The sequence below is a fragment of the Muscardinus avellanarius genome (genome assembly GCF_963383645.1).
Source record: "Muscardinus avellanarius genome assembly, chromosome: 13".
Classification (NCBI taxonomy): domain Eukaryota; kingdom Metazoa; phylum Chordata; class Mammalia; order Rodentia; family Gliridae; genus Muscardinus; species Muscardinus avellanarius.
Genome location: NC_137799.1, coordinates 60,283,925 through 60,305,646, shown reverse-complemented (window position 1 = coordinate 60,305,646; position 21,722 = coordinate 60,283,925). Strand labels below are relative to the sequence as shown.

Sequence of the window (21,722 nt, the reverse complement as noted above, 5' to 3'; positions counted from 1 at the left end):
GAGATCCAACCTGTTTGCAATGTGAAGTGCAGATACACAATCAACACGAGAAATTATAGGGAAGAAATACTAAGTGGCATAACCCCTTAGCACACTCAAGGTGGACTGCCAAGCTCTCCTCCAACACAGCCTATAGCTATTCATAGAAGACCTGTTAACAAAGTCACATAATATCAAAGGTAACACCTGATACTACTTATTTATGTACTTACTGAATGATTATCAATTATAATTCCATATTGCTTTTAGTATAGATCACTCAATATAAAACTAAAGACTAAGTATACAATTTTATCTAGTGACAATCTCAGCCAATCAAAAAACAACAGAGTCCTTTTGTGAAATAACCATTACACAAAAAATACAGATAGTGAGACCATGGGGCTCCACAAAACACAGTTTCTAAAAAAAAAAAAATCTTATAACAAGTAACTTAAACTTACAAAATAACACTTCCTCAAAATAGTAAATTTCTTCGCAGCACACAAACAACTACAAAATAAAAATAGATCCTAGCTCCAATAGCTGCTGTCAAAACAAAAATAGGACAAATAGACAAAAGACTACAGTTGTAAAAATGCAACTGGGGTGTGAACAACTTTACTACTAATATATTAAAGTCCATAAGATGATGATATTTTTAATTAAAAAAACTAATGCATCATCAAAAGTATTTTATGATGTGTATCCCAGGATCTTAAGGCATTTCTAACTTTCAAGTAAAAAAATATGTTGCTAAAAATTAAAAATCAGAATATCAAATATTGATGACAATGAACACAAGTGATTTTATTGAAAGCAAGAAAATACTTCAGAGGAAAGATGCTTCCACTTTTTGAGTCAACAATTTCCTTTATGATTGACTTTGTCTAAAATAAATTATATTTGAGATTCCACTTACCTACGAATGAAGGTAATAACAAATTGGAGAAAAGGTATTTTGAAATTTTCAAATATTTAGGCCCTCAATAATTATCTCCTTAATTAACCAAAATTTAGGTATGTTTATTATATCAGACATTTTTAAAAAGTTCTCATTTGGTTCTCCTAATAATCATACAAGGAAAGTTTCCTTATTCCAATTTTGTCTTTAAAGAAACTCAACTAAAACTCAGCATTTGGGAGGCTTTCAATTCTTTTCATCCCCATCCTGATTTTATTTATTTTGAAACAGATCTTACTAGGCTGTGGAGGGCCTCACTAAGTAGCTGAAGCTGGCTACAAACCCAGATCCTCCTGTCTCATCCTCCCAAGTACTAGAATTGCAAGCGTACACCACCATGCCTGGCTGCTTTCAAACTTTAATTCAATATCATATATGGATTTTGACTCTCCATATTTATTCTCTTTCCATTCACTTTTTTATTTTATATCTACATAATATCTTGCATGTGAATTTTAATACCAATATTTTCCATAATTGCCAAAAAGTAAAAATAACCCACATGTTCATCCAGTAATGATTAGGTAAGTGTGAAATCCCACCCATACCCATTAGTGATCACGCCCCTAAAATACAAAACCACAGCAATAGTTTTCATTGCATGGTAAAATGAATATCAATTTAGAAGACTTATTTCCAAAAGGCATCCTGATTAGGTGATAAACTCAAGGGATAAGCAGCAGTATATAATAGTGGTTGTATAGCACTAAATCCAGGAAGACCCAGGGAGATGCAGTGTAGACTCAAAGGGCATAAACCCCTCCTCTATGTTTGTATGTCTTGTGTGGTAGAAAACATGTAGTACAAATTCATTTTCTTAGTTGTTTTTCAACGTACAGCTCAGTAATAATGTTAAATAGATACATACTATTATGTAATATCTCCATAACATTTTAATCTTGCAAAGTGAATCACTATCCGACTGAACAATTATTTTGCTTTCACCTTCTCCCCAGCCCTTCATAACCATAATTCTACCTTTTGTTTTCCTAAGTCTGATTAGTTTAGACATATCATATAAAGAGAATCTTTGTCTTCTTTTGACTGGCTTATTTTACTTAGCATAATGTTCTCAAGACTCATCCACAAAGTAACATGTGATAGGATTTCTTTCTTTTGAAAGGCTAAAAGCTATCCGTTGAATGTATATAAAACATTTTGTTTAGCTATACATCTGTCCATAGACATTTGGGTTGCTTCCATATTTTAACCATTGTGCACTAAAAAACTGTGCGATGATCCAGACACTTTTTTTTCTTTTACTTTCTTGGTGGCACTGGGGATTGAGCACAGATAGGGGCACTGTACCACTGAGCTACACCTCAACTGTTTTAATATTGTACTTGGGAGGCTGATACAGGAAGATGGCAGGACTGAGATTAGCTGCAGCAACTTAGTAAGACTCAGGTCTCACTAAATTGCTCAGTCTGGCCTCAAAACTATGATCCTCCTGCCTCAGCCTTCTACAAGCATGTACCATCATGCCCTGAGAGAACTCCTTTATCTTAATATTCTATTTTCTTACTATCATTAAGATTCCTAGGGAAAAACAGAGAATTAAGCATAAACAAATATCTACTAAGATATATCAGCTTGCCCTAGATGTTCTCCAAATAAAATAAGATTACACAAATACAAAAGTTTAGCAATCACTGAAGTAAAAGAGGTACTGAATCTTCAGTTTTTCAATATGCACTGAATCTTTAAGAGATCATAACATATAAAGTTTTACTAACTTATTTAATCAGAAAGCTCTTGGTAAGAGTGTCTTGAATTGTGTTTCATAGAGCAGTATGGGGATTCTAGTATCTACTAAACACTGAGCTGGAAGCTAGAATCTTTCATAGACTGCATCAAATAGCCGTATGTTTAAAACATACTGATGTATGTTACTACAATAGGATGATGAATTGATCTAATTAAAAGGCACTAGATCTATTCCTTTCATTTTTACATATTCTTAGAGTTTAAAAAGATCTCTGCCATGGAGTCAACTGTAACAGTATCATTCCGCTGATGAATAAAAAAACACATATTCCAACTTCTTATTTAGGTACACTAAAGATCATTACATTTGGTCTTTACCTTTCAAGAGTCTACTAGCAATATATAGCTGTAATATTAATGTCACAAACTCATTACAACTAGAAATAGAATGTATCAGAAACTAGTCAAGAAAGAAGTTTCCTCTTTAGAATTGAGAGCAGGAAGCCAGGCTTGGTGGCACATACCTGTAATGCCAGTACTTGGGAGGCTGAGACAGGAGGATGGCAAGCCTGAGATCAGCCACAGCAACTTAGTAAGACTCTGAGCAACCTACAGTAGAGACTCTATTTCAAAATAATTAATTAAAAAAGAGTTGGGGGTGTGGCTCAGAAGTAGAGTGCCTCTGGGTTTTATTAAAGTAACAACAACAACAACAAAATAATAATAATAAAAAGAAGTGGCAGCAGGACAGATTCTATCCAATGCTCTATTTTGCTTCTACAAAATAAAAAGAATTAGTTATAACAACAACCTCAAGCCACCAAAGCAAAGATTAAATTAGTAGAGTTAACTGTAGTTCTCTAAAGTAAGTAAACTAGGAGAATGCAATTTTCAACCATGGAAATTGACAAAGCTATTATTAAATGTGTAACTTACTGCTATAATTTGGTCTCCAATTTGAATTCTTCCATCATGCTCAACAGCACTGCTTTTTGTAATGCTTTTTACAAAGATTCCTGAAGGTTCTAAGATTAAAAACAGGTTATTTTTCACTATTTACAAAGAACATTCAAAGAATACACATCCTCTGTTCTCCAATAAAAAGCCTTAATTATTACTAAATACATGTTAATAAGCCTAGCAAAATCTCTAGAATAAGAAAAATAAGTAAATTGCTTTGTCTGTCACATCAGTCATCTAAACTAAATAATTTCTAAGAATATTTCTAACTAGTGTATACAGCAATCTACAAACAAACATATAATGTTGATTCAATACTCCCTAAGATACACATATTAGAGGCAATTCCCAAGTTAAAAAAAAATAGTTAAGTTTTAAAATCACCTAATTTTTTATCTCCAATGTAGCCAGCAATGGTAATTCCTAATCCCTGGACATTTTTAGTGAGCTCCACATCAAATGTCTCATTTTCTTCACTCTTCTGAGTAGAAGCATCAACCTGAAGTAAACAGAGAAATAAGCATGTAAAAGAACAAGGTAGGGTCAAAAGGCCACATCCTTAATTGAGGAATAATATATTGTAATAAGGTGTCAGAACTCTGCTAGAGAATTAGATGAGATTACTCCTTCCACCATGACAACATGGAGTGAACATCATTTTATGCAGAAAGAAATACAAAAAATAAGGTTGAACCTCCCCTTATCAGACAAATGCACTATTGTCTGTATATATGAAATGTTTTAATGTTTATGAGCTTCTATTTTCAGAGATGGCTCATCTTCATTTCTGATGGAATCTGGATGCTGTACAGTTGGAAGAACTCATGATCTAAATGCAGATCAACAAGTTCATGTCTAGATTTGTCACTACATTTTCTAAGCAATGCACTGCACAACTGTCTACCATTTATTGAGCAATTTCTACATAGATAGCACTTAGCAAGTCTTAATTTCTTTATATCAATATAGTATTATTTATATTCTTATAAACCAATGAGGTACAATTATGGTATCATTTTTTTCTCTGGAGAAACTGAGGCACATAAACTTTTCCAAGGGCAAAAAGCTAACAACCCACTAAAGATAGAATTAAAATTAAAATGGTCTGGTTGTAGAATTTTTGCTCTTAAATGATACAGTGTGTAAAACCTCTATTAAAAATTATGGGCCACAATGCCCACGTAAGCCATAATATTATATTAAATTTATAGTTGATTATAATATCATGATCATGGGCTAATCTATCCTGCAGCTATGTTACCCACAGGCTGATAACTTATTTTGAATACCAATGAGATGCATCAGTGAAGTCTTTTTAAATGATCTTCCATTTTGTAAATTCAGACATTACTTTGAAAGCCTTTCTGCATGAAAGCCTTCCTTCCTGGACTGGCAGCTGGAAGTGGATTTCTTAGGTGTCAGCCTTCTCTAATAGTGTTGTTATTAACTGTTATATTGGATTGAAGAGCAGGTCTCTCTAAATTAAACATCAGTGGACTGGTAATACATCATCAATAAGCTATTGGTGTTATTCATTAGTGTAATATCAGAAGATTCTACAAAGCAGACAAAATCAAGGCTGCAGGTTCTAATAGACATGCAGGTTGGAGATAGCTGGTAATATTTTCTGATGTTCTCTTAACAAATTGAGTATAGCTCACTGATGGCCCACCTAAATAAGATATAATTTTACAGTAAAGTTTGATTTGTTTTTTCATTGCACATAATTATCTGTGCAAACTTAGCAAAAGTTTAAAGTTTAGATAATTACAAGAAAATGACAGGATGAAATCTGCTTCAATTGAAACAAATGTGTTTTCTATTTTTAATAAGACTTATGCGAGTGCTATTTTAGAGGGTGGCAATTTGACTATCGAATGGTTTTAAAAGGGGCACAAGCTTCAGAAATGATGATATGCACAGAATAGATATTTTTCTAAGCTTTCAATTACATCAAGTGGTTTTCGGTATTGCATTCATTTATATATTGCTGAATAAAATGTTTTGTTTACCACAAAAGAATGCCAGTTAAACACTTTCATAAACAAGCTTTCTTTCCTACTTCTCTTTGCAAAAAATAGCAACCAAACTCAATCCTAAAAACAACAGAATCATGGAAATTTCAAGTGTTCTAATAAAGTTTTAAAGGGCCTATGGAAAAGATTAGGACATTAAAAGAGAATCTGTAGCAACTGGCTAGAAACAATTTTAATAAAAGAAAACAGATATTTTTATATCTATGGGAAAGGAATATAGGACTTGCATTGGTACAAAGCTTATTTTGAAATTGGGTATAATTCTCTTCTTAAATATTTAAGAGATTTATGGATAAAATTATTCTGTTGATTTATTTATCCACTGTAGTCTTTGAATCTGTACACCCAGTTGAGACAGCTACTACCTTCCAATAATTTTGAAATGTTCTAGCCCTTAATACATCAAGTTAAGAACAAAGAATTCTATGCCTTTAAATAAATCTTTTGTTATAATACCAGAAGTCTTATCTTTCATTAAAAAACTGTATTAACTGAATTAAGAATAACAAGCCAGGCATGGTGGTGCATGCTTGTAATCCCAGCATTTGGGGGGCTGAGACAGGAGGATCTTGGTTTGAGGACAGCCTCAGCTACTACTTAGTGAGGCCCTTTGCAACTCAGTGAGACCCAGTTTCAAAATAAAGAATAAAAAATAGGGCAGGGGGTGTAACTCAGAGGTAGAATGTCCCTGGGTTCCATCCCGAGTACAAAAAAAAAAAAAAAGAATAACTACCACTCATTACAAATTGCTAACAATTATAAGGCACATCTTAAAAATATTAACACTAAAAAGTTTTTAATATTTATTCATCCCCAGCAATCCTGTCCCCATTTCCCTGCCTCCACAGATACAAACCAAAGCCACAAATACTAAACATAAAGTTGTTAAAAGGGAATGGATAGACATATGATTCACTTTACAAAGATCCTTCTAAATTAAGAGGAAGATAGAATTAAAAATTTTCATTTATTAACAGTAAGTAATTATCTAAAATTTCATACATACTTCAAAATACAATCTTCATATATGGACTAGAGAAAAAAGTAAAATATTCACCTGCCATTAAAAAAAAAAATACAAACAACTGCTTCATCTGTTTTCTACCAAAAAAAAACTTATGCTTCGTCTGCTTTCTACCTTATTTTCAATTAATAAAGTATTGTTAGTACTGAAGGCATTCCTATAAAATCCCCTGAACTTTGTTACATTCTTGAACACTAGATATAAGCATTAATATGCCTGGTTTCAGCCAGGTGTGTTGGCGCACACGCTTGTAATCCCAGCACTTGGAAGGTTGACACAGGAGGATCTCACAGGTTCGAAGCCAGCCTCAGCTACTTAGTGAGGCTCTCAGCAACTTAATAGACCCTATTTCCAAATAAAGTATAAAATAGGTCTAGAAGTATAGCCCGAGGTAGAAAAGCCCATGGGTTCCACCCCCAGGACCACACACACACAAAAAAAAAGCCTGGTTTCTGAGTAAACATCACTGTCATCTAAGTGATGCTTTCTTTGACTTTCACAGTAACTGTTTTTACTCACTTACCCGCATGTCTGGAGTAGAAGATGGGGAGGCGAGCGCAATGGCAGAAGAGGTGGGTGCTGTAGTTTCTTCTATGGCACCTCTTGCAATCATCAGCTTAACTCTATTTCCACATTGCCTAAGGACTTGTGCTACTTGCTCACTGCTCATTCCAGCCAGATCTGTGTCACCAATCTTTAGAATATGGTCTCCACTGCATAATCGCCCATGCTGAACAGAGACAGACAGACAGACAAACAGACAGTGTATAATTAAGCAATTACTTTTAAAATGCATTAGAGAAATGCTAAATGAAAGAAAGCAAATAATAAGAGATTGCACACATGACATTATGGCAATCATGAGATATTGAACATGTTATAATATTAACTATCTTCAGAATCATCTAGCATTATTCAGTCTGATATAAATAAATGAAATTCACAAATACTACTTCAACTGATATCTCATATGAATTTTCCTTTTAGCTTCTACTACTAGATGTAAGAAAAATGGCTTTTGTGAATTTCTTTGAGACAGAATAAAAGGCCATTAGGCAAAGATTAAGTACGAAGTCACTAGACAAATACAAAACATATTACTTAAAATGCAGTATAAACCAGAAGAAAGCATTGTATTATTCACATGATTTTATGCCTGTCATTTCTGTTATAAATTATAGTCAAAAGAATATAATTGTAAAAAATAATTGCAGATAAAATCCTACAGAGATGAACATTTAGGTAGATAAGAGTCATGAAAAGCAGTCTTACAAAACCTCTACACATACGCTTTCTAATATAACTTTCTAAAACAATGAAACTCTTCCACACTAATAATACATTTATTAAAAGTTTGCCAATAAATAGGCATCTTATTTATGAATATAAAATATTTGATGAGTTTGAATTCCATGTTTAAGTTCAAACACATGTATAAAAACAACAGCTTTATAAACATAATGTTATAATCAAAGAAATAGTTAAAGCAGAATTTTTCAAGTTAAAATATTAAAAATAACTAATAAAGGTATCAGTATGTTCCCATATATAATAAATGGCATATATCATAAATAATAATGCCTTCAGGAGCTATGTTAAGTGATAAAATAGAATATATTTCATATACAAAATGATATCACTGACCATCAAAGAGTCAAGCTGAATCTGAGTTTTCCTCTCAATAATATTCATCTTTCACAATATCTTGTGATTGTAAAATAACAAACTAGGGTTTTAATATATGATCACAAAACAAAAGGTAGCTACTTATCCAATGATCAAAACAATAATCTTGGTTTAGTCTGTGGTTCTAAAGAGGGTTAAGTTCATTGTCTACAATTATAACTTCAAATCAATGTACCTTTTCATAAAGCATTTCTCCCCCAGATTTAAGAAAATACTTAAAGACAGCCCAATAAAACACAAGATTCTCTGCAATGCTTCTAATGCCTTTTGAATTTATGGTTTTCGTGTATATTAAATATCTTTCATTTTCAGAAAAAAAAACAACACAAGATTCTAACTCAATTTCTTTGGCATTATCTAATACCAAAGTTTCTTCTTTCTAACATAAAATATGAAAGGTGAAGTTATATTATTGGCCAAAACAACACTAAAGACACATTAAAGTGGCCTACCTGATCTGCTACTCCTCCAGGCAGAATGGTTTTGACTATCACACCAGTTGCTTTTCCTCCTATTATGCCAAAGCCCAGACCAGACCCATCATTCACCAGCTCAATAGTTTCTACATGTTGCCAGTGAACCTAAAAACAAAGCTCCTGCATGAATTTGTAAATCCTTACCAAACACTAAAATTTAAGTTAGAGATTTTTGTGGTTATTTTATTAGTATGAAATAACTGAATTCAAAAATAATAATGAACCCTAACGATGTTCATTTTCTTTAATATATTTCCCTTTAAACAGATGTTTACTGCTTTTGATAAAATCTTAAAATTATCATTATAATGATTGCATTTCCCCAATTAAACACTGGTACTAATTTTACAAGATAAGATCTTTTATAGAACTTCTTAAAAAAAGATCAAGGGAGAAAAACTATCAAGTATTAAGAATGCCTTCTATCTAATCCTTTCTTGAGGCAGAATTCCAAATTGCATGACTTCTTAAAGTCACTGACAGCTAATTATAACAATATAATTATATAATTTATAAAGAAAAGTCAAGAATATATCTGTCAACAGATAAAGTCAATTCTGTCAAAGGACTAGATTTTTTTTCCCTTTGAGGAAAAATGTAAAAAAAAAAAAAACTACATAAAGGCTATTTCAGGAGCCAGAAACTTAATCATAATTAAAAAACAAATATTCTAGGCTATGAAGAGATAAAAAGTATAAAAAGACAAAAATACAAGAAACACAAAGAACCTAAACGAACTAGAAATCTGGAGACAAACAAAATAACTAGAAAAGTATGTCCTTGTTCCTTCTGAAAATCTCGAGCACTCACGGGGTTGGAATGAGCTGACACCGTGCTGGCTGCAGATGAAGACCTGGAAATGCCAGGACTGACGAGTGGAGGCAAAGGGCCTCTGGCGATAACTAGCTGGACGGCATCTTTGGCCTTCTGCAGGATGCTGATAGCCTGTTGATGTGTAATTGTCTGATCAAGTGCCTGTCCATTGATAGCAAGGATTTGATCAGTTTCCTTCAGTCTCCCATCTCTATCAGGGATGAAAAATGGGTTAATAAAAGATATCTGACAGCTCTCAAGGAAATGACAACTTCTTTGGCATATTTGTTCAAGTTACTTTTAATCCTATTTTTTTTATTTCCACACTTTTTAAACCTTTTCACGCAGTTCTACTTTCAAAGGTATGTGCATTGGCTCCAGGTGATCAACTCTCTTAAGGTAATCTCACTGCTATCCCTATCAATCCCTCCTTAAGATTTAAAGGACTTCTCTTTTTTAGGTGTCCACTCAAGCTACCCATTGTGTGTCAGATAGTCTTATCTTTTAAAAATCAAAGTACAGGCTGGACATGGTGATGCACACTTGTAATCCCAGCATTTGGAGGCTGAGACCCTGTTCCAAAATAAAGAATAAAAAATAGGGCTGGGAGTGTAGTTTGGAGGTAGAATATCCCTGGGTTCCATCCCCAGTATTGCAAAAACAAAATGAAAAGTACAGATACATATTTTTGCTTTATTGCTTTGAGTATATTTATAAAATACATCTCAAATTATCATGAGTCATTTCTAGTATGGTAATTTTTTAAGCCTAATAAAAAAAAAGCCCTGTTAATAACAATGAAAATGTTCTACTCAAATATTATGTTTCCTTAGTAAAATGTAACTAAGACTATTTAAAACCTACTGTCACTTCAAAGTATTTGTTTTTCATCACAACATTAATGAATTTTAAAAACCAACTAGAGGCTGGGCATGGTGGCACACACTTGAAATTCCAGCATTTGGGAGGCAGAGACCTTAAGACCGGGATTTGCAGACAGCCTCAGCTACTTAGTGAGGCCATTTGCAAGTGAGACCCTGTTTCAAACATACATACATATATATATATATATATGTTTGAGAGAGAGAGAGACAGAGACAGAGAGAGACACTAAAAAATAGGACTGGGGGTGTAGCTCGGAGGTAGAATGCCCCTGGGTTCCATCCCCAGTACCGCAAATAAAGTAAAATAAAGCTGGCCATGGTGGCACATGCTTGTAATCCCTTGCTGGCTTAAGAGACCCTGTTTCCAAATAAAATTATAAAATAGGTCTGGGCATGTAGCCTATAGGTAGAAGGGTTTCCAGGAACCCCAGGACCACCAAAAAATAATTAATTAATTAATTGATTGATTAATTAAATTAATAAAAACCAACTAGTATCATATTATGTTCCTTTTTCCAAATTTTCATTTGTTTTTACTTTTTCATATATTTCCACAGTGAAAAAGACCTTCTGAATGTGAGGTGTAAAAAAAAACAACAACACAGGAGACACCTTGACAATCTCACCTGTGAGCCACACTGCCCTCTTGTATCTCTTGTACAAATATTCCGAGCTCCCCCCTGTTTTCACTCCTGAGCCCCACAACACTAAATCCAAGACCTCCACAGGGAGGTTTGAGGAGCTCAAACACTTCCACATGGCGACCCTGTTTAAGAAGCAAAAGAAGAAATAAAATTAAAAGCCAATTGATGCAGATGCAGTTAATAGTTATCTTCTTAGTAGTAGTACTTCATTTAAAAAAAGAAGAAACTAAAAAAAAAGTTTCAAGAACATTTTTAGTACTCATCTCCTAGCACGGAACATTTTATTTTTTATCAACAAATACTTCTAGCAAACAAAATATAATACTCAAAATGTGATCATTTTAAAAGAGAAAAGCTTAACAGCAAAATCTCTAAACATCCAAACTCCCACAAAATCAACTTCTTTTTCATCTTTTTTCAGACGTTATAAATGCCAGTATGTTCTTTAAATTACATTGGACTTGCTCATATTCCTAAGATCCACTCTATCATAGTTTACAGTAAGAAAAATGTTCTCACCTGGGCCATATTTTTGATCAGCTGATCAAATTCATCACATGCAGGCTTCCCATTGATGTGTGGAATACCAGGCCCTGTGAGTGCTTCCAGATTCCCATTATTTGGAGATAATAAAAATGATTCACTTTGAGGAGGAGAAACTACAGCAGAGCTGAGATGAGCAATGTGGGCATACTCAGCATTTGGATTTGCCGAAGTTGCAATGTTTACCTAAAAGTAATACAGAAATTAACAATGACTTCTAGTGAATTATGAAGTTATAAAGGGTGTTTGGGGGGGACTTCTCCAAATTGTAATGAGTGTCAGAAGTGAGGGTGGTCTTGTGGGTACTTTATCCTTGAAGTTGGTAAATAGGCCTGAACTCCTTACAATTGGTGTCAGAAAGACTGGGCAGAGTTGGCAATAGAAAGGACTTGTCTTCACACACTTTGCAGTGTGGCTAACTCCCAGAACAAAAACATAGTAACAACAACAACAAAGACTTTCATTTTGGAAAAAAATATTTTAATTATGTGCCTGTTGATAAAATAAAGAGCTCCAAGTTAAACCTAACTGATATGGCAGTGTGGACATTCAAAATCAGTATTATACTTCGATAGTGTACCAGGAATATGAATGTTCACCTATATTATGTCTTAGAAAGACTACATCGATGGTGTGTTTGGATCACTCTCTGGCCTCATCCCCAGCACTCTGTTTCACACCCATTTAGTAGCTCCAATCATACTGATCTCACTTTTATACAAACTGCCAAGCTGCTCGCTCTACCTGCCAGGTACACCCTTCCCCAAATAACCACAAGCGATCTTCTTTATTTCATTCAGATGTGCAGAACTTTAGCTAAGAGAAGCCTTCCTTGACAAGTATATCCAACACAGGCCCTAGCATTTTGCTGCCTTAGCTCGACTCTGCCCAACTTAGTGTCATGGAACTTATCAGCACCTGGCATACACCCTGTTGTCATGGAGCTTCTAGAAATCCCTGTCAGCGGGAGTAGATTAAAATGTAGATTTCTCCAGTTTATAAGTCTATTTTATTTTCTACTAAGTCTTCATTCTCTTGAAGAGGGCCTTGCATAAAGCTGACCTTTCATATATATTTTAGAGTAAACTATCCAATTTTTTAAGGAATTATTTCCAAACTCTTCCCATATCATTATCTCCATTTTACAGTTGCCTAAATAACATAAAAGCACACATAAGTACTTTGTGACTAGATTTTTTTTTTTTTTGGCAGTACCTGGGATGGAACCCAGGGGCATTCTACCTCTGAGTTATACCCCCAGCCCTAGGTTTTTGTCCATTTAATTTTGAAACATGGTCTCACTGAGTTAGTTGCAAGGGGCCTCACTAAGTAGCTGAAGCTGGCCACCAACCACATTCCTCCAATCTCAGCCTCCCAAATGCTGGGATTACAAGTGTGTGCCACCACGCCTGGCTGTGACTAGATTTTTTTTTGGGGGGGGGGTCCTAGTGTCTCAATCATTTTTGTATTATAAGCAAAGGATATGGTTATTTGGAATATCATGTCTGGAAATAAGTAATGAGGTAAAAAGCATCCACTAACAAAAGCTATCAAAATATTTCATAATATATCACCAATGTATACATAAGAGGTAATCTGTCCTTAAAAAAAATGAAAAAGTCATTAAGTTACCAAGAATGACTAATAATTAAACCATTATATTAGCTATCTATAATCTTGGGTGAAAAGAGATCAATGTGTTGAGAAAAGGATTTTGGGAATCCTTTCAAATGCTTATTTATAAATCTACATCAGGCATGATCAATTATTATTTTTTCAAAAGCAAGCTTCTCCTGCCAAGACTGATTTTTTTTTATCCTGAGCCATGGCAACTTCAGCAAAGTTTGCCAGCAGAAGATACACCACTCAGGTTGCAGCAGATGGCATAATGAAATCTGTGACAGGCTGAAGATCCCACACACCAGGACCTAATGCCTATGGTATGTTTGCATAGAAAAAATTACTTGGAATTCTGCTATGATAATCCAGAATGAGCAAGTCAACATTCCAAAAAGAGACAGTGTACCTATTATAAATTAACTGAAGTAGAAGCTCTGATATTATTAAAGGCTAGCTATGAAGGCATTCGAACATTAAAGTTAGTAGGAGCATGGCAAGCATAATACGAGGACCATGTGAAGGTACTTATTATCAATTGCCTTCTAATTTGTTAAATGTGGATGAATGTCAATTACTCCAGCATCTTCCCTACTAGTCACACATCTTAATGAAGTACAAGACGGTAGAGGCATACATACATACATCACTCAATCAGCCCTTCCCCAGTTCCCACTCCATTCCTTCCCCCGTCCCTCCCTCCCATGTTTGGCTTAATGACTGACTTTGATGTTTGTGAATGTACATCATGTACATTAGGGAATATTTCTCTTTCCTCCCTCAGTTAGGTGGCCTTATTTGCTCATCTATAGAATCTCTTTCTTCATCTAGAGTTCCTCCTACGACCCATTTTCTCCCTAGCTTTCACATATTAGGGAGCGCATCTGATTTCTTAGCACATCTCACTTAGGTTTCATGTTTAAAATGTATCACATACTTAAAAGCTGTCAAACCATCAAAAGTCTTGTTTTTAAATTTAACAATTTATACTCATAAGAAAAAACTGAGAGGTACCTTCTGATTTTATGATTACTATTTATAAAGATGATTTTCTGACCTACAATTCCTTTGAAAAATGGAATAAATCTTATTTGCCTTGGTAGGTATGTCCTGAATACATACACTGTAAATGTTTAATAAAAAGAACTTGACTCCCTTCTTGGTTTATAGAATATAAAATAAACAGGAGAAAACACAAATATCTGGTGATTTTTTGCATACAGATAAACAATCTGCATAATTTACTGAAGTTGTTAATAAATGAGCAAGAGTCACCAAATAATTAGCTCTCCTCTGTTTAACTTCTGCCTGAGTATTTGAGTTTAGAAGGAGCATTCATGTATTTAGTAAATAAACATATATTAACTCAACTTATGGATTTTAATTAGTGTTTCTTAACTAAAACAGAACTTAAAGATTATATGAATTATTCAACTTAAAACTTCACAAATTCTTTGTAAAAGAGCAATATACAATACTCTTTTCAAAATTTAAAAGCCGTTTTATTAAGTCAGGACAAGTATTTGATTCAATTTTTCCAAAAGGTCAAAAAAATCAGAAATAATACCATAATATAATTTCATAAGATTGTAAAATAAATATAAATGGCATAAATACTTTAAAAATGACTTATACTCTTAGCTGATAAGCACTGAATAATTCTAAAAACCAAATAATCTGAACATATAAGAGTATGGTGCCCTAGACATGAGTTGACATGTCTTGTAGGAGAAATAGTATCTTTCACCTGCAAGTTATTCATCTTGAGCTACACCAGGAATGCTCCTTCTATAATAGCATCCAATCAGGCATTGTGGCACCGGCTTTTAATCTCAGTACCAGGGAAGCTGAGATGGGATTGTAGGTTCACAGAGAGCTACTTAGTGAGGCCCTCTACAACTTAAGTGTTTCAAAATAAAGAATAAAAAAAGGGGGCTGGTAGGTATATCTCAGAGGTAGAATGCCCTGGTTTCAATCCCCAGCACATTAATAATAATGATGATGATGATAAGTAATAACAATAATAATAATGTTCCAAGAAAACAAAATTCTCTTTCATTCTATATACAATTAAGCTCACTCTGTGAGAATAGCTGAATCACAGTAACACATCCACTGAGAGAAATTACAAAATGTGCATAAGAGCCCTTAAGAAAAAGAAGTGTCAGAAGAGTACCAATACTCCTTTCACAGATTACAATTTCAAAGTAATTAGTCTAGTCTATACTAAAGGAGAAGGGATTATACTAGATCACTAAAAAGCTTAAGGCTTACCACAACAGCAGAAGATAGACAGCTGAAAGCTAATAAAAGAGGAAAATTTTAAAACAAAAGAAGACAACAAGCAGTTGACTTCTCAAACAAAACTACACAAGACTTAACATAATGATTGTAAAAACAAAAAATAAAAACCCAACAACCTATCCATAAACACTTTCAAAACACATACCCATGTACAAACACACTCATTTGCCTCAGATTTATATAAAAGATATACCAAAATAAATTCTTAGGAGGAAAAAAGAATGATCTCAGATAAAAGATGCCAAATTCAGAAAAGACTGAAAAATAAAAAAAGTCTTAAAATGTGAGTTTATTTCTGAACAGTTAAGTAATAGAAATTATAAAGCTGTAAATTAATGTGGAAATGGAGTAATATATTTATACAAAGGCAGGAATGAGACAAATGGTATTAAAGCGTTTTAAGTTCCTTGTACCTTCTATGAACTGTTAACAGTACTTATTAAAGTAGAATCAAATCCTCAAAGATATATATGTATCTGATAAAGAACTCTAACCTGGAATACATAAGAAAATACAAAAGTTAAAAAAAAGAATATAGAAGATGGCAACGGAGAAAAGCGGGGCTTACAAGCCCCGCTAACAACCAATCTCTATTACCACAAAATCAGCGCCTTTCATAGCCAGAAAACACCATCAGCAGAGAAACAAAGAATGCAAATACAAGGGACAGAGAAAAAGAGGGCTGGGAAAACAAGACACCAGAAAGGAACCAGACCACAGTGCTGCGGCCGGAGCCACGGTGCTGAGCGGCGGGCGCCATCTTCCCTTGCAGCACCAGGCCCCAGAGAGGAGGGGGACTCACAACGGAGCTCAGAGCCACAGAGGAGATACACCACCTCACGCCCGAGGACACCTCACAGCCGTCGGCAGCAGCGAGTTCACTGGAAGGCACCAGACCAATGCACTCAACAGCCCACCAGGCTCCAGAGAGGAGCTGCGGACAGGGAGCCGAGGTGAGCCGCGACGGATCAGCCGGGAGGAATTCGGCAGATTTTTCAGCGCAGGGAGTGTCTAAAGCTCCCAGGGGCTGGGTTCAGCACACCCTGCAGGGACTCAGAGCGGAGCTCAAAAACAGAAAAGAAATACGCCAGCCTCACGGCTAAGGGCGTGGCAGCGGGGCCATATTGCCACCAGTGGCAGCAGCAGCGAATTCACTGAGTCCACTATAGCTCCATCAGCGCACTCAACAATAGTGAGTCAAATTGTGGCCCTAGAGGAGAAAACCCAGTACTGTACCCCCAGGAACTTAACCCGGGTGGGAGTGGCGGTGGCAGAGATATCACACCATAGTCACAACTCCTTGCAGGAGAACGCCCAACCTAGAACCCCCTATCGTCTAAAGCAGCCTCGATGGACTCCCTGGGTCTGAGACTCTGTGATACAACCCAGTAAAGGAGTAGTGGGGACTGAGATACCACTGACTCGAGATCCAGAGCACCTTAAGTGAAGTCACAGTGACCCAAGGGAAGAACCCAGAGAAGGCGCAAACTTCCGAAATCATGGGAAAGAGCAATGAATGCCCACAATCCCACAACATCAGAACCTGAGAAAACAGAAATTCAGAGATTTCAAGAAGAGCAAATCAGGAAAATAACTGTAGAAATAATAGAGGTGTTTCAAAAAGAATTCAGAGAGAGCCAAAAAGAGATAAAGGATGCAATTAATGAAGTAAAGGCCTCAATTCAAAGTACAAACAACTGATTAGACTATATGGAGAATAGAATCTCGCTCCTAGGAAGACGATCACTCCAAAAACGAATGCATAGTTTCTAATTTAGAAAAAAAATATCCGACAGCAGGAATCTGACATTGAAGAAATATGGGCCCATTTTAAGAGAGCTAACCTAAGAATAATTGGAATAGAGAAGGGAAAAGGTGAAACCAAAGGGATCAACAATCTCTTCAAGAAAGTAATAGCAGAAAAGTTTCCAAACATAGAGCAAGAGGTCGATACACAGGTCCAGGAAACTTAATAGAACTCCCTTTAGACAGGATCAGAGAAGAGGATCCCCATGCCACATAATTGTCAAAATGACCAATGTGGAAGCCAAGCAGAGAATCTTAAAGGCAACAAAAACAAAGGGCCAAGTGACATTCAGAGGCAAACCAATTAGAATCACTCCAGACTTCTCAAACCAAGTCATGAGAGCCAGAAGGGCTTGGAGTAACATATTCCAAACTCTGAAAGAAAACAACTTCCAGCCAAAAATTTCCTACCCAGCAAAACTTTCTATCAAATTAGATGGGGAAATAAGAAGCTTCCATGACAAACAGAAACTGAAGGAATTTATGTCTTCAAAACCAGCGCTAGAGAAAATACTCAAAGAGATTAACTACAAAGAAGAAATAGGTACCACACACCAGAACCAGAGAAACAAGATTTTCCATCCAACAGACAACTAAAATTGGTTATCTGTGGAGATTCATTATTTATGTTAGTCTTTTACCTATCTCTAAACTGTATTGTTTGCTTTTATTGTTGCTAATTTTTAGGATTTCTAGTTGGAATATTAATATACCTTCAGATATAGCATTTGGAAATATTTTATCCCATTCTATCAGTAACTTTTAACTCTGTTTACATTGTCTTTCAATATACAATTTTTTTATTTTTTAGGGAGTTTGTATACCCTTCTGTTGCCTGTGCCATTGAAATCATATCCAAGAAATCACTGCCAATTTCAATGTTGTGAGGCTTTATGACCTAGATTTTCTTCTAGATGTTTATAGTCTTAAGATTTATATTTAGATCTTTTATCTATTTTGAGTTAATATTTGTATATGGTGTTAGGTAAGGGTCCAATTTTATTCTTTTTCGTGTAATTATTATTTTTCAACAATATTTAGTTAAAAGATTATTATTTCCTCCACCAAATGTTCATGGAACCCTTAACAAAAATAACTTGACAATATATGAAAGAATTTATTTCTAGACTGTTTATTTTACTCCACTGGTTTATATATCTGCCTTTAGAACAATACTACACTGTTTCAATTATTGTAGCTTTATATGGTTTGAAATCAGAAAATATACATCTTCTAGCTTTGTTCTTTTTGAGATCGTTTTGGGTATCTAAAGTCCATATTCCATATCAGGATAGATTTTTTATGAAAAATAAATAAATAAATGTATGATAGTTAACCTAAGGGGGGAAAAAATATTTTCTGGTAAGAAAGAAAGCAAAAAGAAATATTGAAATGTTATCTTTAAGTCATCAAAAGCTTGGTATCAGACAAATGAAACTGTTATGTGAGATTATCATTTTTAATTTTGGATAAATTGCTATAATACTAGATGTCAACCACTAAGCCAAGCATGAGAAGGAGGGATGGGGAGGGAACGGGGTGGGGATCGGGTAGGGGCTAACAGGATGATGTGTGAATGTATGTCTACAAAAGTTTTTCTTAATCCCACTATAATGTATGAATACAGTGCACCAATAAAAAAAAATAAATAAATAAATAAATAAATAAGAATACATTTAAAAAATGAGAAAAAATATTTCACCCAAGAGGATATATAAATTGCAGGTAAGCATATAAAGGATGTTCAGTACCATTACCTATTAAAGAGATTTAAGTTGAAAACACCAAGTGATGATACTATACACCTCTCAGAATAGTAAGAATGTGCACAAGCCTGCAATCATAGTACTTGGAAGGCTAAGGTAGGAGAATCACAGGTTTGAAGCCAGCCTTAACAACTTCCTGAGACCTTGTTTCAAAATGTAAAATCATTTTTAAAAAATAATGGTCTTGACGTGTATCTCAGAGGTAGAATGAGCCTGGATTCAATTCCCACTACCAAAAAGAAAAAAAAAAAGGAAAAGAAACTGGATTACTCATCTGGTGTCGGTAGAAATGTAAAATATAGCCCCATTGAAAAGTATTTTGATCTTTTCGGAAAAATCAAACATGCATTTATCAAACAATCTCCTGAACATTTGTGCAGAGTAACAGCAATTTTTGTACATGAAAGTCTAACAAACAATTGCTGATCGTAGCTTTACCTATAAGAAAAAAACTGGAAACAAAAAAAAAAAATGCCTTTTGCCGGGCGTGGTGGTGGACGCTTGTAATCCCTGGGCTTGGGAGGCAGAGACAGGAGGATCCCGCGTGCTGGCTTAGGAGACCCTGTTTCCAAATAAAAATGTAAAAATCGGTCTGGGAGTATAGCCTGGAGGTAGAAGGGCTTCCAGGAACTCCAGTACCACCAAAAAAAAAAAAAAAAAAAAAAAATTGCCTTTCAATAGGTATATCCTTACCATGACTACTCAGCAATAAAAAGAAACAAAATATAAATATACAAAACATAGATGTATCTCAAGAACACAATGTTGAATAAAAACAAAACGGTAGCCAATCGTAAAACGTTCTATTTTCATAACATTTTGCAAATTACCACATTATAGAGATAAAAAACAGATTAAAGATCTGTTAGATTGCCAAGGGTTAGAAATCAAGTGTGGAAGAAACTTGATATGATATTAAAGAAGCAGAATAAAGGAGATCTTGTGGTAACAGAATAGATCTGATCTTGAGATGTTAGTTACACAAACACATATTAGAGGATAAAAATGACCCAAGGTGAAAAAGTGACACACATTGTACCAACAGCAAATCCCTGATTTTTATATTATTAAGAGGTAGACATAGGGTGAAATATAATTATAAAATATTATATAATACTGAAATTAATATAAATATTAATAATTATAAATAAACCATACATAATGAAATATATTTATATTGTATATTACATATATATTATACACACATACATATATAACCTCTCTATATTAATAAATGCCAGGCTTGGATATAGCTCAGTGGTAGAGTAAATGTCTGGCCTGGGTTTGATTCTCAGCATCACATACACACACACACAAAAAAAAAATACAATGAATCTATAATTATTTTAAATATAAAGTTCTTTTGAAAAAGTTGACTCAAATCAAGAATATATGCTATAATATTTAGGGTAACAACCAAAGGAATTAAAGAGTATAAATAGTATGCTAATAGAAGAATAAATGAGAACATATAAAAGATAAAAACTGAATAAATAAGTAAAAAAGATAAGTTAAACCAAATTTATGTATAACTACATTAAATAAACCAAAGGCAGTAGCACACACCTGTAATCCCAATAATTGAGAGGCTGAGACAGAAAGATCATAGGTTTGAGGACAACCTCAGCAACTGAGATGCTGAGTAATTTAGCAGGAAATTGTCTCAAAATAAAAAGGGATTTGGGTTTGCATCAGAAGAATAATGCTCCTGCGTTCAATCCCCAGTAACACAATGATATTAACAACAACAAAAACATTAAATACAAAGGGGTTAAATACTCTCAAAGTAAAAGATTAAAATTTTCAGAATAGGTATCAAGAAATTTTCCAAATATATGCTGATAATTAAAGATGCAAGTTAAAGAAAAAGTTATGATAAAATGGGAGAAAGATATTCTATATATACATAAGCTAAAACAAATCTGATACAGCTAAACTGCTAGGCAAGTGAACACTTAAGTAAGATGTATTAATAAAGTGGAACAATTATTTCAGAAAGTCTCAATTCAATAGAAAATTCAATCTTAGTAATCAAAAATATAACCTCAAAATAATTGGAAAATATAAGCCCAAACCACAAAGATAAAAGATGTTTGCAATCATAATTGTAAATCATAATACATCTCCTTCAGAAAATGACAGAACAGTAAAAAAAAAACCCAATATATACAAGGTCTAAACATTGTAAATACAGTTGACCTGACTGACATTTATATATTTCATTCAACAATTGCTAAATATACATTCTCATCCAAAACAGAAGAAATATTTATCTAAAACTATAGGCAGACCATAAAATGAGTCTAAACAAATCTCAAAAAACCTGTTATATAGAATATGTTCTCTTATTACAGTGAAATTAAAAGTCCACAATAGAAAGATAGCATGAAAACTCAAAAGTGCAAATAAATAAAGCAGCATATTTCTAAATCATGGGTTAAATAAGTAAAAAGATTATAAGAAATCTGGACCTGATGATAATAAAAATATGCCATATGGAAACTGTAGTATGT

General features: G+C 34.2%; 1 protein-coding gene across 1 annotated transcript in view; it reads right to left on the bottom strand.

The window, feature by feature from the left end:
* The window catches only part of MPDZ (multiple PDZ domain crumbs cell polarity complex component), a gene marked incomplete at both ends in the record, with an annotated part of 146,460 nt that overhangs the window by 97,349 nt on the left and 27,389 nt on the right, over nucleotides 1–21,722 (bottom strand). The window contains 7 exons of the mRNA XM_080708979.1: nucleotides 3,587–3,675; nucleotides 3,995–4,109; nucleotides 7,194–7,400; nucleotides 8,809–8,937; nucleotides 9,643–9,856; nucleotides 11,156–11,295; nucleotides 11,693–11,902. Coding sequence (XP_080565105.1) covers nucleotides 3,587–3,675; nucleotides 3,995–4,109; nucleotides 7,194–7,400; nucleotides 8,809–8,937; nucleotides 9,643–9,856; nucleotides 11,156–11,295; nucleotides 11,693–11,902 — 1,104 coding nt within the window. The remainder of the gene's footprint in view (nucleotides 1–3,586; nucleotides 3,676–3,994; nucleotides 4,110–7,193; nucleotides 7,401–8,808; nucleotides 8,938–9,642; nucleotides 9,857–11,155; nucleotides 11,296–11,692; nucleotides 11,903–21,722) is intronic.